Source organism: Trichosurus vulpecula, chromosome 3 (assembly GCF_011100635.1).
Source record: "Trichosurus vulpecula isolate mTriVul1 chromosome 3, mTriVul1.pri, whole genome shotgun sequence".
NCBI classification, from domain to species: Eukaryota; Metazoa; Chordata; class Mammalia; order Diprotodontia; family Phalangeridae; genus Trichosurus; species Trichosurus vulpecula.
In genome coordinates this window covers 421,297,023-421,317,992 of record NC_050575.1, presented here as the reverse complement: position 1 = coordinate 421,317,992, position 20,970 = coordinate 421,297,023, and the positions used below count along the sequence as shown (strand labels likewise).

Here is a 20,970-nt window from a genome sequence, read left to right as displayed (position 1 = left end):
ATGACCTCATTTGGGGTTTTCTTGGCAAAGATACTGGAGTGGTTTGCCATTTCCTTCTCCAGCTCATTTTATATTTTAGGAAACTAAGGCAATCAGCATTAAGTGACTTACCCAACTCCTTGAGAGTTTACAGCCTAATTGTGGAGTGGGGTATGGCATGTATACATATAAATATATCCACCCCCCCCAAAAAAAAGAAGGTAATTTTTGAGGAGATCCCTAGCAGTTGGGAGATTGGGAAAAGGAAGCAGCATTTGAACTGTTCCTTGAAGGAAGCTAGGAATTCTAAAAGGGGCCAGTAAGTGGGCTCTGCTGGTCAGGAGAAAGTCTGTGTGATATGTGAGAAACAGCAAGGTCAGTTTGGCTGGATTATAAAGTGGTGGGACAAGGAGAGTAATGTATAGTAATGCAAAAGTGTACAGTGGAGTCAGATTGTGGTTGTTGTTCAGTCATTTCAGTTGTGTCCAATTCTCAATAATCCCATTTGAGGTTTTCTTGAAAAAGATACTGGAGTGGTTTGCCATTTCCTTCTCCAGCTCATTTTACTGGTGATGAAACTGAGGCAAACAGGGTTAAGTAACTTGCCCAGGGTCACACCGCTAGGAAATATCTGAGGCCACATTTTAACTTGGGTCTTGGCCTGACTCCAGGCCTGGTTCTCTATCTACCGTGCCACCTAGCTGCCCACATATTTTTGAACATGACCAATGCAGGAATTTGTTTTGTTTAACCATGTATATTATAAAGGTTTTGGTTTTCCTTTTTTTACCCCTGGGTAGGGTGGAGTAGAAGGGAGAGAAATAAATTTTAAGAATGAAAAAAATAATTTTTAAAAGTATCATTTCTTTTGCAGCTGTGGGGAAATCTACCTTTGTAAAGTTACTCCTGAAAACCTTCCCAGAGTGGCACACAACTGCCGAACCAGTAACAACATGGCAGAATATCCAGGCTGTTGGCACACCAACAGTAAGTGCAAAGTGCTGGAGCCCTGACAGCAAAGGTGGTGGTGGTGGGGTAGTATACTGACCTGCTACTATGGTTGAGCTTTCTACAAGTGGGGCAAGAAATACCCTTTGTGTCCTTGGGTCAACCTCATGCCAACTTCACTGGTCCACCAGAGAGGAGGTGAAGCTTGACTGAGAAGCAGTTTGGCTGGTTCAAAGGACCATGGCCTTGGAGTCACAGAGTAACAGAATTTGAGACCTGGAAGGGACAACCTTGTCCACCTTCCAATCCATGCAGGAGAGGAATTTCTCTGAAAGCTTTTGTCTTGCCTCTGCATAGAAACTTCTGAAGAGGGTAAATCCACTGCCTCTCAGTGGAGGCCATTTTGCTTTTGGACAGCTCTCATCATGATCAAGTTTCTCCTAATATGAAACCTAAATTGACATCTTTGCAGCTTTCACTCACTGCTCCTGGTGTGGTTCAGTCCTCTGGAGCCAAATGGAGTAAGTCTAATGCCTCATCCATAAGGCTACTATCATTGCCCCTACCCCCTACCCCTGAGTCTTCTCTCCTTCAGGACAAACAGCCCAGTTCGTCTAACTTCATATGCCATGGAATCCAAGCCACTTACCTCTTCTGGATACTCTGTGGCTTATCAATGTCATTCTGTTTTTTTTTTTTTAATTTATTTATTTTTAGTTTTCAACATTCACTTCCATAAGATTTTGAGTTTTAAATTTTCTCCTCCCTCTCCTCTCATTTCCCCAAGATGGCATGCAATCTTATATAGGCTACATTTATACAGTCATATTAAATATATTTTCACATTAGTCATGATGTAAAGAAAAATTAGAACTAATGGAAGGAACCACAAGAAATAAGAAACAAAACAACGAAAGAAAAGGAGAGCAAATAGTCTACTGCATTCAGACTCCAAAATTCTTTCTCTGGATGTGGATAACATTTTCCATCATGAATCTTTTGGAGCTGCATTGCTGAGAAGACCTAAGTCTATCAAAGTCAGTCATTGAACAGTGTGGCTGTTGCTGTGTACAATGTTCTCCTGGTTCTACTCATTTCACTCAGCATCCGTTCGTAGAAGTCTTTCAGGTTTTTCTGATATCTGCTTATTCATCATTTCTTACAGCACAGCAGTATTCCATTACATTCATATACCATGACTTCTTCAGCCATTCCCCAATAATTGTAATGTTAAGACCTGAAAACAATATGCTAGATGGGGTTTGATGAGGGCAGAGTATAGTGCATATATCTCCCGAGTAAGGAGTATATCTCCTTATTTCTGAAAGCTATTAATTATTTTCAGACAAATAGTTAAATCTACCCCTACTTTTCCCATCCTGTACTTGCTTTTTAAGATTGGGTTGTTGCTTTTTTTTTTCTCATTTTGAACTTGACAAACACCAACGAACATGAACATTTCCAGATATAAAGAACAGAAAAAGAAAACAATTTATGAACCACGAATCTCTATTATATATGCATATGTATATTATATAAGGATATAATCAGCTCAATATATTGGCTTCAAGGCTGGCCAACCTGCCTTTGTCATCCTTTGAACTCTCCTCTGGGTTTTAAAAAAGTACTTTAATGACCCTATTCCCTCCCACCTTTTTTTGTATCATTATCACAACCCCATCCTATCATCCCCCTCTAAAACTGCAAAAAATGGCTGTGTTGTAACAAATAAGCCTAATCAAGCCAAACAAATCCACACATTGGCCATCTCAGGAAATATATGTCGATTGAGACTCTCCTGGTCCATCATTTCTCCCTTATGAGGCAGTTCATCATCCGTCCTATGCAGTTGTAGTTGCTCATTGCGTTGAGTTCTTAAGTCTTTCAAAGCTGTTTTTCTTTATAATTTTTTTGTTATTGTTCAGTCTTTTTAGTTGTATCCAACCCTTCATGACCCCATTTGCGATTTACCTGGCAAAGATACTGAAATAGTTTGCCATGAGGCAAACAGGGTGAAGTGACTTGACCAGAGTCACACAGCTAATAAGTGTCTGAGGCCAGATTTGAACTCAGAGAGAAGAGTCTTCCTGAGTCTAGGCCCAGTGTTCTATCCATTGGCCTACCTAGATACCCCTATAATGTTTTTAGTCATTATGTAAATCACTGTATGTATGAGTACATGTGGTTCTTCCTAGGTTCTCTAATCCATTCCTTTTGTCATTTCTTATGGCACAATAGCATCTAGTTACATTCAGATGCCATCACTGATTTAGCCAATCTATGATTAATGGCCATCCCTTTGGTTTTTAATTCTTTGCTCCAAAAAAAGTACTGCTATGAATATTTTTGTAGCTAGTTGGGTCCTTTCCCTCTATTTTAAATTCAACTTGATTTAACTTTTGATTCCAAATTCTCTCCCTCCCACCTCTACTGAGAAGCATGAAAAACAAAATTCATTACAAATATGTATGGTCAAGCAAAACAAATTCCCACATTGGTCATGTCTAAAAACAGAAGGAGGAGAGGGGAGGAGAGGGAGGGAAAGGAGGGGGGAAGGGGAGGAGGAGGAGGAGGAGAAGAAGAAGATATGCCTTAATCTTTACTCTGGGTCTATCAGTTTTATCTGAGGGTGGATAACGTGTTTTAGCTTGTGGCCTTTGGAATTGTGGTCAGTCATTATGTTAGAGTTCCTAAGTCTTTCAAAGTAGTTTATCTTTACAGTATTGTTCTTACTGTAAATTAATTCATTCAAGTATTACTAGGTTTTTCTGAAACCATCTCCTTCATCATTTCTTGTAGTACAGTAGTATTCCATCACTTTCATATACCATAATTGGTTTCCACTTCTTACAACATACATACACACACACACACACGTGTGCACACACACACATGCACGCACACACACATATGCACACGCAAAAAGCTAACATAAATATTTTTGTGTTTTGATATTTTGGGGGTATATACCCAATAGTACTGTCACTGGGTCAAAGGGTATGTTGTGGAGAGAGAAGAAAAAAAACAGAGAGAGAAAACTATGATAAATATCTCAAATGAAGTGACAAAAAAATTTAAAATGTTAAAAGTATATTAAGATTTGATACTATGACAGCTGGTGTTATACCAGGCTTTGGGGTTCACTAGGCAGGCCATCATATTGTACCTGCAGGAAGCAAGTTTCCTCTTTGCCTGTGTCTATTCCCTCAGTTTCTTTTTTCTTCTCTTATTGCTTTCACTAGCATTTCTAGTGATAACAGATATCCTTGCTTTACCCTTGACTTTATTGGAAAGCCTGTCTTTATTACATATAATACTGACTCATGTGTTTCAATAGATAATACTTCCTAAATTAAAGAAGGGACTATTTATTCCTATATTGCTTTATGTTTTTGTTGTTGTTGAAACAGAAATAGGAACTAGATTTTGTCAAAAAGCCTTCTCAGACTCTATCAACATAGTCATGCACTTTTTATTTTTGGTTTTAATATGGTCTGTTATGTTTAATTTTTCCTTATATTGAACCAACCCTGCATTCTTAGTATAAAACCAACCTGTTCATAGTGTAAAACCTTTTTTTATTATGCTGTTGAAGTCTCTTTATTAATATTTTATTTGATTTTTTGTGTTCATTAGGGATATTAATCTATAATTTTCTTTCTCTGTTTTTTCTCTCTATGACTTAGGTATCAGGATCATATTTGTTTGCAAGGATCTCTCCTTTTTCTATTTTAACCATCTATTGTTAATTGATCTTTGAACATTTGATAGAATTCACCTGTAAATCCATATGGCTGTAGGGATTTTTCTAGGGCTTATTCAGTTTGTCTTTCTGATATGAAATTATTTAAATAATCTATTTCTTATTCTGACAATTGAGGTAGTTTTTATTTTTGTAATCAAATAAGTTATCCACTTTGTTGGCATATAATTGAACAAGATAGTTTCTTTTAATTTCCTTCATTTTATCTTCATTTGTGAATTTTTTTAATTTTTGATACAATTTCATTTTCCTCTCATTTTTTAAATCAAACTTTAAAAAAGTCCGGTACTTGTTTTATTTATCAGTTCAGGTTTTTTTTTTTTGTTTGTTTGGGTTTTTTTTGCTTTTACTTTTGTTAAACTCTTCTTTGATTTTCAGAATTTATACCTGTTATTCAGTTAGGGTTTTTTGATTTGTTGATTTTTTTTTTGTATACCCAATACATTGATTTGTTCTTTTTCTCTTCTCCAAAGATGACTTTAGCTGCATCCCATAAGTTTAGGTATATTGTCTCATTTTTGTAGAAAAGTTAAGTGATGATAGATCTCTGACAATTACTGAACAGGAACAGAAAGGAATTTATCTATGCTAGGCATATCACCTTTACAAAAATTGATGGTGTATTAGGCATTCAAAACCATTAAAAAACAAACAAATAAACAAATGTGGAAAAGCAGAAGTATGGGACTTTCCAAACTGACCATAGTGCTACAAAATTATATTCAATGAAGGGCTTTTTCTTTAAGGTAACCACTTGCAGTTCTTCAATACATTTTATTTATTTATTAATTAATTAATTTTTTGTTTTCAACATTCACTTCTATAAGATTTTAAGTTCTAAATGTTCTCCCCCTCCCTTTGATCTGCATTCTGACTCCATAGTTCTTTTTCTGGATATGGACAGAATTTTCTATCATGCATCTTTTGGAATTATCTTAGATCCTTGCATTCCTGAGAAGAAATTAAGGGATTTTGAAGAAAGAATTAAAAATTAATTTGACTTTCATTTAATCCTAAAGGTGGGTCACCTACTCTGTGCCAGGTACTGTGCTAAATGCTAGGGATATAAGAAAGGCAAAAGACAGTCCTTGGTCTCACTGTCTAATGGGTAAGGGTAGCTAGCATGTCTATAGATGCTTTAAGGTTTGCAAAGCACTTTGCAGATGTTAATTCATCCTCACAACAAGGGAGGATGCTATTATTATACCCCACTTTATACATGAGGAAACTGAGGAAATTAAGTGACTTGCCCAGGCTCAGCCAGTAATAAGTGTCTGAGGTAAGATTTGAACTCAGATTTTTCTGACTCCAAGTCTAGTGGTCTGTCCACTGTGGAACCTAGTTGCCAGGGTGCTAAGAAGCAGTCTGAGTGCTTGTCTGGTTCTGTCTCCTCCTGGACTTTAAATGGAGATGCCTGGGTGCTGCTGCATTGTCTTGATGATGGTCTGTCTCTGGCTTCTGCTAGGCCAAGCACAAGGTTGCTTAGGCTTTTGGCTGACCTCTCTCCTTTTCTTGTCCTGGCTCCTTCCCCCCTGCCACACACACACTTTGTTTTGAGTGTTTGTAGGGGATCCAGGCTCTTCTTAGTGTGTCATAGTGCCATCTCTCCATGATTCTACTCTTACTTCATTTCTTCTGGCCATTCTTAAAGTCCTTGTGACCAGGCCACTTTTTCCCCTCTGGGGCTTTGCTTCAACTTGTTATGAAATTACTAATTATTCTTCTCTTTATTTTTCTCTTGGGCTTCTGACAATACATAGTATTTCTTCATTGTGTTTAGTGTTATGTTTATTCGTGTTTTCCTTGATGTGACCCCTCTTTCAAGGCTGGTAGACTTCAAGATTATTTACCTAGACTTCCCTGTTGTGATGCTTCTTCCCACCTCAATTGGTTTCTGAGTCTCTCTGTGCAACTCTGGACTGGACAAAGTAGCCTACCACTCTTTCTTTCTGGTTTCAGTGGGGGTGTGTGGAGAGCTGGGCATCTCTGCAATGCTGATTCATGGCGTATTAACCATCAGTATATATTCTTTGGTTACCATGGGGTGGTGCTATTGGGTCACCTGAGTGATTCTGTGACCTAGGTCAGGGTTTGGGCATGGGAGGGAGGGAGAAGCCTTATTTCCTCATGGGCTGGGTGGGAGGGGGATCCAGCAATGTCCTTGGCTTTTTCAAAGATTAAAGTATCACCAAGACAAGTCACAACATTACTAACAGCTCTATTTTTGCCGGAGTAAAAGCTCCAGCAGGTGTCTGAATCATTCAAATGCCCTCCTGGCTGCTAGATTAGCTTCTGGGTCAGGCTTGTGACCAGTTTCCCAAATTCCTCATCTCTTTCAGATGACTGTTTTCTGTATGTTAAAACAATGAATTTGTTTTTGTGTGATGTTATTTGGTGCTCTCCATGTTCATCGCCTTCTGATTCTTTTCTCGGAAAAATCTGAATGCCCAGCCTATCACATAGCTTCTCTTACCAGTTGGCCAGTAGGAGTGAGCACCTGCCTGCCTTCTATGAATGAATGAATTAATTAATGAATAAATGAATGACAAAGCATTTGTTGAGCATTTACCATGTGCCAAGCACTATGCTATATGGTGAGGATTCCAAAAAAGGTAAACAAAAAAGTCTCTGCTCTCAAGGAACTTATTATGTTCTAAGAAGAAAATGGACAGTGCTGTGTCCCTAAAAGATCATAAAAATGGAAAAAGGACACATATGTACAAAAATAATTATATAGCAGCTCTTTTTGTGGTGGCAAAGAATTAGAAGTTGAGGGGATGCCCATTAGTTGGGGCATGGCTGAACAAGTTGTGGTGTATGAATATGATAGAATACTCTTATTCCATCAGAAATAATGAGCAGGTGGACTTCAGAAAAACGTGGAAAGACTTAACATGGACTGATACTGAGTGAAGTGAGCAGAACCAAGAGAACATTGCACACAGTAATGGCAATAAAGTGTGATGACCAACTTTGATAGACTTAACTCTTCTCAACAATGGAAGGATCTAAGACAATTCCAAAAGACTCATGATGGAAAATACTATCCACCTCCAGAGAAAGAACTAGGGATTCTGAAAGCAGATTGAAGCAGACTTTTTTGTTTGTTTGTTTCTTCTTTCTTGTGGTTTCTCCTTTTGGTTCTAATCCTTCTTTACAATATGACTAATGTGAAATATGTTTAATAGTCTATATCAAACTGCATGCTGTCTTGGGGAGGGGAAAGCAGAGGGAAAGGGAGAAAATTTAGAACTCACAAGTTTAAAGAAGTGAATGTTGAAAACTAAAAACAAATAAATAAAATTTTAAAAAAAGAAAATGGACAGTGGCCTGAAAGGGCCATGGAGGTGTCTAATTCCAGGTAAGAGAAGGTGAAAAAGCTCACCATCCAAACCTCAGGGAACAGAGGCAGAATTTGAGTTCTAGTTGTGGGAGGTATAAGGCCAGAGTATGGACATATTTGGGATCTTCCTCTTCTACCACTAGATTCCTACAAGATCAACAAGAGGAGGCCTGACTTAATGCTGAATCTTCCTGTATGTGTTAGCCCCATTAAGATGTGAACTCCCTGAGAGTGGGTCCTAGCAACTTTTCTGTATGCGTAGGATCAGAGATTTAGAGGTGAGAGGGACCTTAGATGTCATCAGGCCCAGCTCCCTCATTGTACAGGTGAGGATACTGAGGCATGGAGACATTCAGTGACTTTCTCAGGGTCACACAGGTGAACCCAGACCTTCCTGACTGTAAGTCCCATGCCCTATCCACTCTCATCTGGCCTTTCTCAGCACATTGCTTCCTACATAGTAAGTACTTAGTAAATTCTTTTCTGTTCATTACATTCTCATGGGACCTTGGGGACTAGTCAATTCAGCAGGAGGCAGCCAAAGAGCAAAGCCAGCCCCAGGTAGCCAGAAGAGCCCTTGGAGACCAGAGGTGGAAGAGTGGACTGTAAGGAGTGCCCCAGAGCAGACAAATGGGCAGCTGGTGCCCAGGAAGGCTGAGCTCATCATAGATTTCAGAGAAGGTGTCTGACGATTGGCCAGCAGCCCTGAGCTAGTGGGCAGGGAGCTCAGTACTCCCACCTTAAGGAGTGACTAGAGTGAGCTTGTGGAGGGAGCACAGACTGGGCTGGCTCTGCCCTCTGAGCACCAGACAGTGAGCAGTGGGCATTGTGGGCTGGCAGCTATAGAACAGACAGCATGCATAGCTTGGTGGTGAGAAACGAAATAATGTGGGGTGGTAGTGGTGGTGGCAGCAACAGCAGCAGCAGCTCTGGGGAAGAACTGATACGGAGATAAGCACAACTGGAGGAAAGGATGGAAAGGGAAGAACATCAGATTCCCAGGAGACAAGGAGTCAGGGGAGTCAGGATAGAGGCCCCTGTGCCCTCCAGGCCTGGCATCTACAGCCATCGGGCTGTTATCTCAGTAGAGCAGAGCCAAAGGTCTCCGTAACCACTGAGCCTGGACCAAAACAGCTCTGGTGGCTGGATCATGCTGGGCCATGGACCTTAGCTACAGACTCCAGAGCCTCCCCTCCAAGACACAGCCGAGGACTCCCACAGTAGCTGCCACCTGCAGGAGCTCAGCTGTGTATAAAGAAGACCCCAGAGACCTGGCCAAATGGCTCTTCTTCCCTAGTGCATGAAAGATAACTCAGCCAAAAGGTACTCCATAGCTATCCTGTGGCTAGCTCATTCCCACTGCCTCTTAGAGTGGGAATGCAAAGCTGTGGGCTGCTGATGGGAAGGCTGCCTCTCTCTTGTGACCATTGCTGATCTCTCAAGTCTCCCCAAGGCCCCACCGGCACTACCTTCTTTGATCATTGGATCATTAGCAGTATTTCTCCCTTCTTAGACTGTTTCCTCCTTCACTCCTTCTGTGTTCTGATACTCCTGGAGAACTGGATTCATACCCAGAGGCCAGGTCATCCTCCCCCTCCCCTTCTCTCATCCCTAGTCCCTCTAAGAGAGAGAGAGAGAATCAACAACTCCACCAACCGTGCACTAGTGTCCCAGTTTCCCCAGATCTTCAACAAAATTTGTCATTTTGCTTTTCTGTTATATTAGCCAATCTGATAGGTGTGAGGTGGTGAGAGATGGCCCTTCTTGCCAGGGCTAACATCCTTACTTGGGCCCTCAAGCCTCCCTTCCCATCTCCTGGCAGCCTACCTTTATATTCCTCCTCCTCCAAGTTTTAACATCCCCCTATTAATGGTTCTCTGCCTGATCTTTACAATTATGCCCAAGTTTCTCCCATTCTTAAAAACACACAAACCTCTCACTTGGCCCTCAGGCTATTGTCCTATAACTCTCCTACCCTTTCAATTCCTAGAAAAAAAAATCAATCTATACTCATCTCCTCTACTTCTTTTATTTCTCAAACTGATGCAATCTGGATTCTGACCTCATCAAACTGACCACTCTAAGGTTACCAGTGTTCTAAATTGCCAAGATCACATGGTCTTTCTCTATCCTCCTCCTTCTTGACTTTTCCCACACATTTGACACATGGACCACCCTCCTTTCCTGGATTTTCGCTCTTCTTTGAGTTTTCTTGTCACTTGGTTCTTCTTCTCTGTCTAGACTCTCTTCAGGCTCTTTTTTTTGGTTCATCATCCAAATAGGGCCCCCTTAACCATAGGTATCCCCAAAGTCTCTGCCCTGGGCCCTTCTCTCTCTCTCTCTCTCTCTCTCTCTCTCTCTCTCTCTCTCTCTCTCTCTCTCTCTCTTTCTCTTCTTACTTGATGATCTCATCAGCTTCCATGGTTCAGTCATAACACCACCACAACCAACAACAACAATAACTTTATATAATGCTTTATGATTTGAAAGCTTTTTACATCTATTGCCTCCTTTGCAGAGTTATCATCTTTGCACAGATGGCCCTGAGAGCCATATTTCCAACCATAGTCTCTCTCATGAGCTCACACCACTAACTGCCTATTGGACATTTAGAACTAGATGCCTTATCTCAGACTTACCATCTAATACAGAATAACTTTTCGTTATCCACAGACCCTTTCCTCCTTCTTACTCAGCTGTTTTCATCCATTGAGTCTTGGTGCTCAACTTCAGGGTCATCCTTAATTCTTTGCTCTCCCTCAATGCTGTATCGAATTAGTTGTCCATTTTTTGTCCATTCTGCCTCCATGATATCTCTCCCATCTCTCCCTTTCCTTCTGCTCACATGGCCAACACACTACCATGTTCACACCATTCTCACCTGTCTTGAAGGAGGGGCCTCTTGGCTGGACTCTGTCTCTGCACTCTCACCTCTTCACATTCTACACAGATGCCAAATTACTCCTAAAATACAAAGCTGACTATGTAACTCTCAGTGCGTCTTGAGCACCCCTAAAAACCTATGGTTCCCTAACCTCATCACTGAGTTTAAATCTGGCAGACACATATTAGCACTGAGTCCTGCCAAATGAATTTGACTCAAGCCTTCTCAGCCAAAGAAAAACCAAGTTTATTAAAGATTCCCCATAATCATAATCGGTAGACTCTTAGGGAGCCTGAGCATTTGTGAGGCTAATGCCAGTGGGCCAGATTGAAACTTGAGTCTTTGTAAGCAGACTAGATACAATCTGAGAGCCTTCATGGAGGCACAGTGAGACATATACAGAAATATTGTCGGAGGGATTGAGGGGTGGTCAAGTAGTCTGGGGTGACTAGAGGAGGAGTTAAGGGAGGGTCTTGAGGAGGAGTCTAAAGAGGATCTTGATGGGTCTGGGGTGACTAGAGGTCAAGACTCCAGGAACCCAGATAATGGGATTTTGATGGGATCAAGGGTGGGAAGCAGTTGAACAGTTGAGGGCTAGGCTAGGTAGAGATTTGGGCCTAGAGATAAGGAAAGGCTTATGGCCTCAGGTGAAGGCCAGATCAAGTGGGAAGATTCCAGGGGAGTACAAAGGGGTTCCCAGAGACTGTAATGCCATCATCAGAAAGATGAGTCTTCCTGACTCCAAGCTGGGCACCTACCTAGTGCACCACCTGGCTGCCCCTCGGGCCAAACTGACCTCCTTACTATCTGCCTTGTATCTCCTTGTCTTTGCAGAAACTGTGCCCCATGCCCAGAATGCACTCCTTCCTCATCTCCACCTCACAGGGAAAGTGCTTCCTAAATCACATAGATGTGAATGAAAATTATTGTTAGATGGCTATCAGATCCTGGGAATGCAAAGATAAAAAGCAAAGCTAGGCCTGGCCCCCAAGAAGCTTACATTCTACTGGGGAGGATACAACATTTAAACTGAGGATTAAACACTAGGTAGTTGGAGAAGGGAGAAAAAAAAAACATCCACAAGCAGGAAGATCAGAAAAGAAGCATTTCAGCTCAGCCCCAGTTGCTTCATATGGGACATGGAAGTAATAGTGGTGCCCATCTCCCTGACTTTTGTGAGGGTGCAATGAGACAGTGCAGTCAAAGGGCTTTGCAGACCTTAAAGGAATATTGAAATGTACAGCAGCACCTTCCTCCCCATCTTCATCTTTATTACTGAGGAAAGCTAGGGATTCGAAAGAGGCTGAGAAGTAAGGAGGGAAAACATTGTGAACTAGGGAGGGGAAAGATGGCTAGCCTATGTAGAAGTTGAGGGAAGAGATGGAATTCAAAGGTTCAGCCAGAGAACTGATGTTGCTAAATTGCAGAGTCTGGAAGGGGAGTGCTAGCTCACACTTTACATTTATTGTCTCATTTGAGTCTCCCAATGACTCTATTCTTCTTCCCTATTTTAGATATGAGGAAACTAGCCTAGAAGTGTTAATCAACTTGCCCAGGCTAGATTGGAACTCAGGTCTTCCTGACTCCAAGGCCAGTGCTTTCTCCCAGGTCCCATGTGGTCTCTGGGCAAATCTGGAAAAACAGGTTGGAATCAGTCTGAGGGGATTTTAGTGCCAAAGTGAGCTCTATTCTGAAATTGTTGTGTTTGTCCTTCATTTTTGAAGAAGACTGTGGCATCAGGGGAAGGATAACATCACTTGCAGTTGACTTTGATTTGAGTGAGGGAGGGCTGTGCAAGGTCACCAGCCTCACTTTCTCCTCCAGGGCCATCTGAGTCCAGTGACCAGATATTCATCAGGATGACTGGAGATGGCCCAGGATGCAATGGGAGACCTTGGCCCTTTTAGGCTAAGGTCTTTTCATGTATTCTTTTCATGAGGTAAGGCCCATTCAGTGAATAGGCCTCTTTAAGAAGTGAGTTAAGGGGTGGCCCCTTTAATTAGAAAAAAAGAAGGAAAAAAATCTGGCTGGGAAGGGAAGACCCTCAGGGTTGCTGTTCCAAAGAGAAAGTTACCATTGACATTCACTCTAAACTAAAAGGGCCCAAAATACAGCTATTAAGTGGAACTTGGGCAGGGACCTATTGTGGTCCAATCTATGAGCTTCAGAGTGAATTGGGTTTAAGGTTTTGGGAAGGAAGGAGGGAGGAAGGGAAGGAAGGAAGGAAGGAAGGAAGGAAGGAAGGAAGGAAGGAAGGAAGGAAGGAAGGAAGGAAGGAAGGTTGCAGAATTCCAAGGAGGTGATTTTCTCCTCCTGGGCAAAAAGCTACAGGGTCTCGCCCTATACAAGGACAATTACTGTGATATCAATACATCATGTGATGTTAACTTCCTTCCCCATTTCATTTCTCCCCCAGGCTGGCCCTCCCCAGAGTGTGGGGAACTTGCTGGATATGATGTACCAGCAGCCTGCACGGTGGTCCTACACCTTCCAGACATTTTCCTTCCTGACTCGGCTTCAAACCCAGCTGGCCTCCTACCCAGAGAGCCTATTTCAAGGCCAAGAGCCCGTGCAGGTCTTTGAGCGGTCAGTGTACAGTGACAGGTAAGGTTCTTGAGCCAGCAACCTTGGTCGGCCCCATGCCTAGATGGCCTGCCTCCCTTCTCCTGAAGGGGTCTTCACTCCTCCCACCTTCAAAATACAATTGACTGGGAATAAATCCTTGTATTTGGAAGACACTTTAAGGTTTTCCAATCTGCCTCTCCGACAGAAGAGGAGTAGTATAATTATTATGGGGAAACTGAGGCTCTGCTGGGTTGTGACTTACCCATGCTCACATAGCCTCTGACTCAACAAAGGCAAAAACAACCCTGTATAGATTTGGGGATGGAGAGATGATTCAGCATTTTGAGAAAATCATAGATTTAAAGCTACCCACTCCAAGCCCTTTTACTTTACTGGTGAAGAAACTGAGACCCAGAGACTAACGTGACCTGCCGAAGGTGACAGAGGCTGGTGTTGAACCCTGGACCTCTGACTCTTGAGCAAGTACTAACTTACCCCTTTGTCCCACATTGCTCTATTTAACAAACTCAGATGACTCTTAGGTGACAAATCAGCAATACACTGGCCCTGCTTTTTCTTCTCTGAGCCTGTCTCCTAGGTAATGCCAGATAATCTCAAAAATAATTCCTAGCTAGAATTGTCTAAACAGTGCAGCATTGGTGACAGTTTCTTCTATTTCCCCTAGCCCTGGCCTAAGCCATCTCATTTTCTTTCTTGGCATTGATATAGCCAGGATCCAGGAGGAGGAAGCCTTTGTTTTAGTACTTTTAGTTGTGATCTTTTGTCACTAGAAGGCCAGAAGTTGCTCCCAGAATTCCCAGCCTGGCCCCAGGTGAACCCAGACCATCCCAGTCTGTGGCAATGATGGAGCAGCACCAGAATCAAACATTGTTTTCAACTAAAGACCAAGTTCCTTCTACATTGACTCCAATATTTCACCAACTTCTAGTTTCATCCATGCCAGTTCTCCCTCCACAGATGCAGATTGTAATTCCACTGGCCAAAGAAGTCATTGCCAGACACCAGCCTGGTCCTGGGAAGCTCCCCACACTAACAGAATCTTAGATCCGGGAGATTTGAAGTCAGTGAATCCAAACTCTTCCTTTTATACGTGAACAGACCAAGACCCAATGAATCAGCAAGCATATCTCTAAACCTGTGAACTTAAGTCTCCTTCACCTCTAAATTCTGTAGCAGAAGTAATGATAACTGACATTTATGAAGTTCTTTAAGGTTTGCAAAGCACTTTACATATATTATCTCTTTTAAGCTTTATACCAACCCAGTGAGATAGGTACTATAAGTATTCTCAGGTCCATTTTACAGGTGTGGAAAATCAAGGCTTAGAGACATGAAGCTACTAGCCCAAAGTCACACATCTAGTAAGTGTTAGAGACAGAATTTAAACCCAGGCCTTTCCAGTACCCCAATAGATCTAGTGGACTCTACTCACTGTCCCGTGCTGCCCCTAGCACCACAGCCTCATACATGGGAAGAATCCATGAAGTCAGCAGCCACGCCATGAGCTTCTCTCTCAAGGAAACAGCAAATCTGCTTTAATGACTTTTCAGGGTCTACTTGTAAACTGAGAAGGTTGGGCCCTGTCCCTGTTGGCGCAGCCTTCAGTGCAATGATCTTTTCAAGAGTCTGGCAGTTAGACTCCCTGGCCCATTTGGAGCCCTTTAAACATGATTAATGGTATGGCTGGCCCCCTGCAGGAGACCCCCTGGAAGGGGGAGCCATTGGGCTGAGTCTCCGGTAGCTGCCCTGTAGCCATGGCCTTGGCCTAGCTGGAGGGTGGAGGGAGTGCCCCTTCCTTCCCTGCTGTCCAAGGTTTACAAGAGGAAGTGCTTGCCTAACCATCAACCCAGAGGGAGGCAGGCCAAGGATGATTATCCATATTTGCCAGGCGAGGAAACTGAGGCCCAGAGAACTGATGTGACTTGCCTATCCATCAACAAGTATTTATTATTCAATACCCACTGTATACCAGACACTGTCCTGGATGCTTGCAATTCAAATACAGTGAGTAGTCTAATCCATACCCACAGTGAGCTCCCACTTGAATAGGGAGGGGGGCACAACAAGTACATGTATAAGGGAAGATGTAATAAATAGGATGAGAATAATTTGGAAAAATAGTGAGGTCATTGGGGGAGGGAACACTAGGAGGGGTCTACCCAAAGTCACATAGCTCATGTCATAGCCTGAATTTGAACCTGGGCCACCTGATGATAAACTCTTTCTACTGTGACTTTTTAAAAAATGATGATACTACAATAGAAATGAATTCCAGTTACCAGCAAAGTCATTTTTACTGACCCACAATGCTCTATTCAGGGGATCCCTCACATCGCATCTGAGTGTCAGAAAGGCCATATTATCATTACAGAAATGAGTAGTGGGCCTCAGCTCCCTCAGGGCTGCTAAGGAAACCAAACAAGGCAGTGATTGGAATCTTCTCACCTTCCTGAAGAGAAAGGCAGCCCCAGCTGGGCTCAGACTCCTTGGTTACTTCTCTCAGATTAGTGCTGTCTCCCCTCCCCCCAAACCCATATGCTTTGGAGGAAAGGTCTATAGAATCTGATGATTAGAGAGCTGAAAGGGACCAGATATCCCCTGTTACATATTCATTATGTAATAGAGGGTAGAGATGAAGAAAAAAATATTTTTAAAAATAGAATTTAGTTTCATGACAGGTGTGTAAGGTTTGTATCTTCTTTAGTTTATTATTGAGAGTCCCATTTCTGCCACTGACCACCTCAGTAAGTTATGTCACTTCCCCTGACCTCATTTACCACATCTGTAAAATTAATGGGCAGCTGGTGGTGCAGTGGGTAGAGTGCCAGGTCTGGTATCAGCCTAATTCCTGAGTTCAAATCTAGTCTGTGACCATCACTTAACCTTGTTTGCCTCAGTTTATTTATCTGTAAAAGGAGGTGGGGAAGGAAGACCTTCTTTGCCAAGAAAACACCTAAAGAGAAAAATAAAAAAGAAAGAAAGAAAATTGGGGCAGCTAGGTGGTACAGTGAGTAGAGCACTGGCCCTGGAGTCGGGAGAACCTGAGTTCAAATTCAGCCTCAGACACTTGACATACTTACTAGGTGTGTGACCTTGGGCAAGTCACTTAATCCCAATTGCCCTGCTTTCCCCCCTCAAAAAAAAAAATAAGAAAACACCTAAAGGGGTCATGAAAAGTCAGGCAAAACTGAAAATGACTGAACATCAACAACATTGGTGGGTCTGACTAGGTGGTACCTGAGGCACCTTTATTCCCAGTCTATGATCCTATGATAATAATTTGAGTCAGCTAGTAGAAAGAGTAGTGAAATCAAAGTCAGGTGGCCCAATTTATTTCCTATGTGACCTTGAGCAAGGCCCTTCCTCCTCCCCCCCCCCCACTTCAGGCTCCTCCACAGTAAAATGAGATTAGATTATACAATCTCTAAAGACCCTTTCAGATCTGAATGTATGATCTTCCCTGCCCCCCACCCCCACCCCAGGATTTTTTGCAGAGCTTCCAGGGATCTGCAGTCTGGAATGGCAAGTGAGAGAAAGGGCATGTGACCCTGCCCAAAGGAGAGGGACTTTAAAAAAGCATTTTTACTGCAGATTCACTGCCTGGGAAGTTAGCCCATCTGTTCCCACAGAGCTATTCCTCCCGGGCCCCTGAAGGAGAGCAGTGGAAGATTCATAGCCCTGGCACAGAGGCCAGACTCCAGGATGGTTCCAACATGTGGTTAAACAATTTGGAAAGCATGAGAGGAGAGGAGAGCAGGGGCCGATGTAGCCCATCCAGGGGATGTGCTGGCTGCTCTGATGGGAAACTTATTGGTCAGCCCCGGGCTTCTGTAAGTTATTAGAAAGGAAAATGTGGGGCCTGGCTTTGGCCAGCTCCTCTGTGCTGGTGCCTCATTTCCTCTCCTTCTGATGGTGAGTGCTTGCTCTTCTCTCCAGGCAAGACCCAGATCTCGGTTGTTCACTGCTAGGGCACAGGAAAATGCCTAGGAAAGCTTTGACTTTCTTGGCCTTTGAGGTGCTGCTTGCTTTTTGAAACCTTTCTTGAACTCCATGTACAGACACTGTTTTGTTCTTTTCAACTTTGTTCAGTCACTCCCCTTGCCTCACTGAGACCTACCGGCCAAAAGACAACTGTATAATCTAGGGGAACTAAAGAAAGTCTTCTGCACAGGGAAAGGATTCCCTGACAATCCTTGGAATGACCTAGATAGGAATCGTCACCCGTGCTGGGAGGGCGTTCCCCCCACAGTGGGCTCCTACCCTATTAGCCATACCCTAATGCTGTTGCGGCTATTCTGTTCACGAAGACCATTTGGATGTTGTCTCAGTGTAGATCCTTGGCTAGGAGAGATGCTCGGACACTGTCGCCAGTGTTTCTACTGTGATAGTGTTACTGTTTTAATCTTAGCAGATACAATGGTACAGATACTTTGATAGAGTGTAGCATAGATATCTATGGATACTTTGATGCTACAGCAGAGGATCAAGCCAAGGAGCCATCTGATACTATAGTAGCAACTTTGATAGCCTTGTCAGTGGGATGCCTTAGTATGGATACTTTGATGAAGAGTATCATTGTAGCCAGTAACGAGGATACTTTGCTAGGGAAGGGTAGATTGAGGAATTACCAAGGGCTTGACTGTAGGTTCTGATTGCGGTAGACAGTAGGGCTGGCCACATGTTTGGGGGGGGGGGGGGCAAGTGAGTCTCCCTTTTGGCTCCTCCCCTTTTAGGTTACCTTCTCCCTTCTAGTGTTTCGGTGCAAAAACCTGTGTGGGGAGGGACAACTTGAAAGGACTAAAGGAGAACCCAAAGCGCATTACAATGAGAAACCCCCAGCCCTGGCCACCCAGACTCTTTCAGCCTCCCTTGGCCCTTCCACTCACTGGCTGTCCCCAGCTCCTTTGGCCTTGGCCTGCTCTAAGCATTTGGCAGATTTTAAGCACTTTCTCCACTGGGCCATAATTCCGCCTACAGCCTTCCTCCAAGAAATAGAAAACTTTTCAGATATAAAATCATGGGACGTTAGCCTGGAAGGGATGTTTAGATGTCATCTAGTATCTCCTCTTCCTGGCCACCCCAAGGCTACTGGTCTGGAGAGCTAAATATTTCTGGTGGGGGTAGGGCAAGAGAAGGGCCAGTGGAGACATGGCTTCCTTACTGAATCTTGAATCCTTATAACATTCTGAGAGAAGGTTAGTATGACGCTCCATTCTGATAAGGTCAGGGAATCATATGTTGAGGTTAGGGATGCTCAAGACCCCAAAATACTAACACCCCAGGTCCTGCTCAGATGAATTTGACTCAAACCTTCTTTCAGCCAAAGAAAAACAAAGTTTATGAAAGATTCACCATATTGACTACAATCTTAAAAAATCTCACCTTTTGTGATGCTCATTTTTCATAAGTGGGCCAGATTCTATGAAAGCCACTACATGGAGGGAAGATGAGACTTATATACACAGAAAGATTGTAGGAGGGACCTAAGGGTGGTCCTGGGGTGATGGGAGGAGGGGTTTAGGGAGGGTCTTGAGGAGGAGTATTTTGATGGGACTGGGATGAGGTCAAACTCCAGGAACCCAGGGAATGGTATTAAGGGTGGGAAGTAGCTGAAGGCTACCTGGAGATAACAGACTGTGTAGGGCTAGGCTAGTTTAGGGGTAACAGGGTAACAGATTTGGGCATAAAAATTTTGATAGGATCAAGGGTAGGAAGTAGCCAGACAACGGAGGGCTCAGCTAGTTAAGAGTAACCTAGAGATTTGGACCTGAAAGGCTTAAGGCCTCAGGCAAAAGCCTCATCAACTGGGAAGATTCAAGGAGTTCAAGGGGGCTCCCAGATTCTGTACCCCATCATTTTGACTAATAGGGAAACTGAGGCAAGAATATACAGGCTTCCCACAAAGCACCCTGGGAGTCTTAGATAATTGAAGGCCTGACTGATCTGGGGTTAACCCGAGGTTGACAAATGCAATGGAGTGTTGCCTTAGGAACTAGAGTCTACAAACAAGCCTCATTGTTTAGAATTTGAATTGCATCTTGTGGCTTGGATGGAGGGGAGGAATTAAGCTTGTATGCAGGCCTGATGAGATAACCTGATCCATTCTGAAGCCCTGGTTTCTATTTGCCAAATGTTGTTTGTTTAGCTGGGTTGGGGAACTGGGGGAAAGGGGTGAGTTTTAAATTCAGCCCCAACTTCCTTCAGTTAGGTCTGAAGACTTCTGTAAAGTGTTTGGTGAGGAAGTAAGTACACTGGGAACACACATGGAGGGGGAGGCAGGGCAGAGTCAGTTCCTTGGGCACTGCAGAAACCTTGAGGGTGTGTTTCTCAGCTCCAAGGACAGTTGGGCCTGCACCTTTCCAGCTCCCAGGACTCGGAATGTTATTCAAGATGTGGCAGGTGGCAGTTAAGGAGGGTTCTTTTGCCCCTTGGGGGCTTGAATTTCCTAGAGAAAAAAAAGAGCCCTGAAAACTCCTAGGACAGCTTCTCCCCTCCCATTCTCACTACCCCTCCCCCATCCTCCCTGCTGACACCCAGTATCTGGTTTCCTGCAGACACCTGGGAGGGGCCGAGGGAGGTCTCCAGGATCCTCTTTTTCAGGCTGAGAAGCCCCTCCCACCCAAAGGTTATCTTCCATCTATTCCATAAACTAGGTGTCCCTGCCTATTTAGGTTTATATTAGCTCCCTCATTAGAAAGTAAGCTCCTTGCAAGTAGTAACTGGTTTCACTTTTTCTTTCCATCCCCATTGCTTAGTCTAGTCACTAGCACAAAGTAAGAAATGGAGACTAGACCTGTGATTTCATTAGAATAGAAAATTTCCTGATGAGGAAAATCTTTCTACCAATGCAAGTTGCCACCCTCCATATAACTTATAGTTATAAAGAATAGAGGAAGCCCTTAATGGATGATTGTTGATTGACCAGTCATAGTTGGAGACATTTGACTGGTATCCAGCTTCCAACCACAGTTCCACATGATGTTTTATAGGATCAGAGATTTAAAGCTAAATTGACCTGAAAAATCATTGAGGCAAATTCCCTTATTTTGCAGATTTGGGAACTGAGGTTTAGGGAGACTGAGTGATTTGTCCGGGAAAGTAGGTATCACAGTTAATACAGTGCCTTACCTGGAATCTGGAAGACTCTTTTTCCTGAGTTCAAATCTGGTCTCAGATACTTCCTAGCTGTGACTCTGGGCAAGTTACTTAATCCTGTTTGCCTCAGTTTCTTCATCTGTACAATGAGCTAGAGAAGGAAATAGCAAACCACTCCAGTATCTCTGCCAAGAAAACCCCAAAAAGGGTCACAAAGAGTCAGAAATGACTGAAAAACCACTAAACAACAACAAAAGCGATTTGTTTAGGGTCACACAACTGAGACAGGATGGGAACTCAGGTCTTCCTGACTCCACGTCCAGTGCTCTATCTACTACATCACTCTGATCTCATAGTGTCTCTTTCTCTCCT

The 20,970-nt window shown here is 43.1% G+C and overlaps 1 protein-coding gene across 1 annotated transcript in view; it reads left to right on the top strand.

Annotated features, from left to right (window-relative positions):
- The window catches only part of DGUOK (deoxyguanosine kinase), a 42,547-nt gene that overhangs the window by 8,277 nt on the left and 13,300 nt on the right, over nt 1-20,970 (top strand). The window contains exons 2-3 of the mRNA XM_036751179.1: nt 854-966; nt 13,334-13,521. Coding sequence (XP_036607074.1) covers nt 854-966; nt 13,334-13,521 — 301 coding nt within the window. The remainder of the gene's footprint in view (nt 1-853; nt 967-13,333; nt 13,522-20,970) is intronic.